At 41.0% G+C, this 6,000-nt stretch overlaps 1 protein-coding gene across 4 annotated transcripts in view; it reads right to left on the reverse strand.

Moving 5' to 3' along the window:
- The window catches only part of EMID1 (EMI domain containing 1), a 94,258-nt gene extending 89,480 nt beyond the window's left edge, over window positions 1-4,778 (reverse strand). For 2 of the 4 annotated variants that reach the window (XM_083145507.1, XM_083145521.1), the window contains exon 1: window positions 4,148-4,778. In XM_083145507.1, coding sequence (XP_083001633.1) covers window positions 4,148-4,305 — 158 coding nt within the window. In that variant the 5' untranslated portion in view covers window positions 4,306-4,778. The remainder of the gene's footprint in view (window positions 1-4,147) is intronic. The other 2 variants (XM_083145501.1, XM_083145515.1) reach the window with 2 other exon arrangements.
- Between the last annotated feature and the right edge of the window lie 1,222 nt (window positions 4,779-6,000).

A 6,000-nucleotide genomic window follows, 5' to 3' on the forward strand; every position in this document is an offset into this window, starting at 1 on the left:
ACCCTCCACCTGTCCATGGGAACACCCATGGAACACTGGGCGTTCCCATATGGTAATGAGGCTGCCTGGCGCCCCATGCCCTTCTCCATCCCCCTCCCACTGTGTAGGGTGCGTGCACGCACCCTGCATATGCACAGAAATGCACATGCACACAGCCCGACCATACAGTAGGTCAGGCTGCGAACGTATTCTGGTTGCGAATTGGTTCCTATGTGTGTAAACGGCGCTGCTCCTGTGGGTGTTTAAACAAGATGGGACACCCAAATCCTTTGCCACATATAAAGAATGTAATAAGAAATTAAAAAATACAATCAAGAATTGAATGTAAAATAGCTGCAGATAGCAAATCTAATCCCAACAATTTCTACAGTTATATAAAAGTGAAACGGTTAAGGAAGGAGAATATTGGCCCACTAAAAATAAGCAGGGTACCCTGGTAATAGAAGGAAAAGAGAAAGCAGGATTATTCAATTAATTTTTTGTTTCGGTATTTACAAGGATCTTCAGAAGATTTCCCACAGATTAAATTCTAGGCTCTTGATTGCTCTCAAACTATGTTTGAGTGAAAAAATAGTCAAAAATAGATTACAGAACCTAAATAGTAACAAACCTCCTGGCCCGGACGAAATACACCATAGGATACTAAAAGAATTGAGTTCTGTCATAGCTCTACCATTATATCTGATATTCGAGGAATCAATAAACTCAGGGATGCTACCAAGTTAGCAAAGCTAACTCTGAAAATTATAGACTGATTAGCCTTAAATCCATTTAATTAGCTTCTATGAGGAAGTTGGTAGGGGGCTGGACTTCTATTGATGCAATACTGCTTGATTTCGCTAAAGCTTTTGACATGGTGCCTCATAAAAGGTTATTATTGAAAATAGGTAATTTAGGGTAAGAATATAAAATTTGTAATTGGATTAAAAACTGGTTGCACAATCGGGGCCAGATAGTGGTGGTAAAAGGCATACATTTCAGCTGGGGTAAGGTCCAAAATGGAGTCCTTCGAGGTTCAATATTGGGACCCACCTTGTTTAATATACTCATTTATGATATAGGAAGTGACATAGTGAGCAAAATTGCAATATTTGCGGATGACACGAAATTGAGTAAGGAAATTAACTCAGGAGAAGATGTGGATACAAGTGACTTAATTAAACTGGAAAGGTGGGCGGAAAGGTGGAAAATGAAGTTTAACACTGATAAATGTAAAGTAATTCATTATGGGAACAAAAATGAACAAGCTACTTATAGGCTAAATTGAGTTATTATAGGGAATTCTGCTGTGGAGAAGGTCTTGGGGGTCATCATAGATGAAAAATTGGGTAATAGTGCGCACTGCTCAAGTGCAGCAGCAAAAGCAAATTGGACACTGGCATGCATTAAAAGGGATGCCAATGTGATAGTGCCGCTTTACAAGGCATTGGTGAGAACACACTTGAATACTGTGTTCAGTTCTGGGCACCACACCTTCAAAAGGACATAAATCAATTGGAACAGGTACAGAGAGGGGCGACTGAGCTAGTAAAAGGCCTAAATCACTAGAATACAAAGATAGGTTAACCAGGCTGAATATGTTTTCACTGAAGAAATGGAGGTTGAGAGGTGATATGATTAGTATGTTCAAATACGGGATTTGGAATCATATGGAACTGGGAGATGATTTCTTCACTAACAGGCCTATACTTAGGACATGCGGGCATGTACTGAGGCTCGAGGAGAAGTTCCGTATTGAATGAAGAAGAGGATTCTTCACCATTAGACAAGTAAAATTCTAGAACTGCCGGTGGGGGTGGTTACAGCTACTACTGTTAATGAATTTAAATAAAAACTGGATACATTTTTGGCCACTAAGGGAATCCTACAGATATGACTTATTCAAGTCAGTGGTTACAAGTCAAATAGGTTGAACTCGATGGACTCACATATTTTTTCAGCCTTAATTACTATGTTACTACTGTATGTGTATTAGTGGCATTACCCTTGTGGGAATTATGTGCATAAGTGGTGCTACTTCTGTGGGCATTATGTTTGTAGGTGGTGTTACCACTGTGGACATTATTTGTGTAAGTGGCACTGCTACTGTGAGCACTATGTGTAAGGCTAACTATTGCATAGCGTAATATGAATAAGGGGCATTACTATGTGGTGTAATATGAATCAGTGGCACTACATGTGAATAATACTGTGCAACTGTGTGGCATAATTTAAAAATAGGGGTACTATTGTGTGGCCATGCCCCTTTCTTGTGAGCCCACTCCCCAGACCATGAACTCTTTAACAGTTATCCAAACCTCTGTGATGGCTCTAGACACCCCCTTTAGAGACCACACCTCTAAACATGAGCCCCTACCTCTGCTTTAACTGTGTCCTTCATGCCCCAGTCGAACACTCAGAGGCTGAACTACCACTGGTGCAGCAGGTGCATTGCACCGAGGCCCCGAGGGTTTGCTGCCCAGACCAGCAATTATTTCTTGAGATGAGGTAGAGAAGGGAGCCCAAATTATATTTTTGTACCTGGGCTCACAACTCACAAGTTCCACCAACACCAGCACTATATTACTAACTGAACAAAACGAAAACATTCAGAACAACAAGAGAAATCACAATCTGGAATAGGTGGTGGATAAGGAAGTGGTACTGCATGCTGGCAGTAAAATGCATGCAGTGATAAGCTAACATTCTATAAGGTGATAGATCATTGAGATTACCAACAATTGTACATTCAACAAAATCAGGGTATTTGCATGTTAAACATAGAAAAAAAGTGCCAATTCAAGAAGTATCTACATACTGCCCATAATATATATATATATATATATCTATATATAGATATATAGATATCTATATATAGATATATATATATGGCAGAAGATGCTCTGCTACTGGACTTCCCACTTAATGTACCTGTGGTGACAGGATGAATTGATGAGAAGGGTGTTTCCACACAGGTGATGGAAGGGGTCATGTTGGCGGGTATCTATCTATCAGTGAAGAGTGTATTGTGGTACAGAATACCAGTTCAGCACAGTACTGCAGTGCATACTGTACAATGTTCTGCAATTGCAGTGTACAAAACGATGTATCAGGAGGAATGCTGGAATTGCAGCACAATAAGCACTGAGGGCCAGCTTTGTTGACATTTTGTTTATCTCTGCTTTTCCTCTGTTGATTTTCTCATATAAATTGTTATTGTTCCCTCTCCAACATCCACATGTCACAATTATTCACCCAGAAATCTTTCTCTCCAGCCTCAATGGGTGAAGCACTTTGTTCCACAGATAGTAAGATTCATTAAAAAAACTAAAAGGGTGAATTTCTATTATAAAAAGTAATGAGTTAATTCTCAATTTACAACCTGTGAAGTGGTATTGTAAATGGTGCAATAGACATTTGCATAAAATGCTGTGGCGTGGTCAACCCTGAATGACCCAATAAACCCCTCCCTGCTGGCACATTACACAGGGGGTCTCTCTGTAACTGAATTGACTCCCATCATGACAGCAGCCAACATTTCTAGTCTTTGCCGTGTGTAAAATGTTATGACCTCTGCAATTGTCTCTAGTAGTGAAAGGGTTATGTTACAATAGCTCGTCAGCTACCGGGGGCCCTAAATTGCTTGCATATATAGCAATTTCTTAATCCTAAAATAACCTTGAAAAAGTGCATCTGTTAAACTCCCGTGCAGCCAGAGGGGCAGGCAAGCAGAAACACATTTTTCCACAGCAAAAAAAAAAAAAATTAAAACTTCTTTATCAATGAGGTCACACGTAATCTTGCTCATCGCAAATTGCACTTATGTTGTAAGCTCTTGTGACAGACTGAATTTTCTTCCTCTATGCCTATTTCCATACAAAGCAATGCAAAAGTAAAATATTCTGTATTAATAAACAGCTGACCTGTCCCCCGCCGTGTAGCTGAACTTGAAACATTTACATTTACTAGTATGTACAAATCACTCAAGTTCAATGTTAAAATTCCAGCAATATATCTCTGTAAGTAAAATATACAGAAAACGGAAAACAGCTATTAGGAGTGCATGAGGTTAAAGTAGGGTACAGTAATTAGTACTTCGCAACATCATAGCAAAACAATGATATATGTTGAACTTCAGCTATAGATTAATCACAATGTCCATGGTTACCTTCTGGGGGTTGTGAGGGATTCCCTTGTTTTGACTTGCAGCGCTGGTGAATATCGGTATTGAGCACCAGATGTCCATGTGCAACAACCTTTATCCAGCAGGGCACAGAGGTAGAGCAGAATATGCCAACTAGAGCAGCAGGGCACTGATAACCTCATGATTCATCCACACAGGTTAATCGCACTTTGTGTTCCACAAGGCCAAGTCCAGGTATATGGTTTTGAAAGGCTTAAAGGTTATCTACTGATTCCCCCTCCATGAGTACAGGTAAGAGTCAGCATGCGTCCAACTTAGTGGGGAAATTGTCTGGTGATCCTCGATAAACCCAACTCAAAAAGTCACCAAGGACAAATCCGGCCTCCAGACTGCCCCTAAGTGAGAAGTCTCACTCCCCCCTGCCTCTCCTGCCTTACACAGAATGTGCCCCCCACGCTGCAGGGAGAAAGGAGAAAAGAAGTCTGCACAGACTGCCTACTTGCCTTGCACCGGCTTAGAAATCCCAAACAATTGAGTTTTTAAATCACTGCAATAGCATCCCCCCTCCCTTACACACTCTCCTCCTTCTATTACCTACCCTCTCTTCCTTCCCCTCCTCTCTTCACTTCCTAGCTGCCTCACTCTGTCTTCCTCCCTTATTTCTTTTGCTCTCCTTCTCCTTCAGTCCCCTTTCCCTCTCCCTCTCTTTTCCTCCTCCCACTGCACTTTTATTTTTTACTGTGACATAGAGACAATTCATGTCTTTTGTGTGCAGTTTTCAAACGCAGAGTCTCAGCCTGTGCCTGGATCCTATTTCTCCCCCTTCTATCTCCTAATCTCCGATTCCCTCACTTTTCCCCCCCAAGCTTCCTCTGCTTTTCCTGGCTTGCATCTTGGTATATTTAAATCCAGGCCCTGTAATTAGATTGGTTCACAAAACTGGAACATCTACTTAGAATGAGTTTGTGGTTGTATACCCTATATAGAACACGGAATTAAACATGAAAAATGTCATAAAGGACGGAAAGAACAGATAAATAAAGTTTCAAGGACCTAAGAATGATGCAGTCAGTATACTATACTATATAGGTAACTATGGAAACAGTTATATCAGACAATCATTCCTGCAGCTTGGGATGATGATGATGATGATGAGTAAGTACCAGTAGCAATTAGTAGTGACCCTGTCATATAGGATATGACTTCACTCTAATCAATCCTCCCCACAATTTGCAGTTACTTCATCTGCTGTGGTTCATCTGTTCTGCCTAGTACTTTGAGTGAATGCACTGTTATTGCAAAGATTGTATCCCTATAGGCTGATATCACTTTAAGCACTATTGCTCATGAAACAATAGCAAGTTCAACTGTGTTGGTGACAAAAGCTCCAGACAAATTTCCTCAACAATAAGCCCTCTTTCAAAGCGACTGAGGTCTCCGCTTGTAGCCTTGTAGTCTCCTCTTATAGCAATAATTACTGGCAACCTGGACATTTATAGAGAGAGACAGAGACAGAGTGAACTGTTTTGTTTTATCAAGATCCTCACTATGGAGGTCCTGGCTTTTAAATTTCAATATGCCTGAAAAAAAAAATCCAAATCGCCCTGTTTCTCATTTCTTCCAACTGTACCACTGATTGGTCTAATGTCAGATTTGAAGTAAAAATGATTAAATCTTCCCCTGTTGTACCCATACCTATAGTCACTGTGATTTCGATGGATGTGGTATGACAGCCCAACAGTTGGGATTCCAGGGATCGCTATACCGACTGCCAGTACAACGACAGGGAGATGAGCGCAAAGAAGCCCAATGCAACCTCGGTGGCTCCCTGCGCTTGCCCCCACGAGGGAGAATAGCCCACGTCATTCGGGATCGGC

The sequence above is a fragment of the Crinia signifera genome, chromosome 1 (assembly GCF_055691185.1).
Source record: "Crinia signifera chromosome 1, ASM5569118v1, whole genome shotgun sequence".
Classification (NCBI taxonomy): Eukaryota; Metazoa; Chordata; class Amphibia; order Anura; family Myobatrachidae; genus Crinia; species Crinia signifera.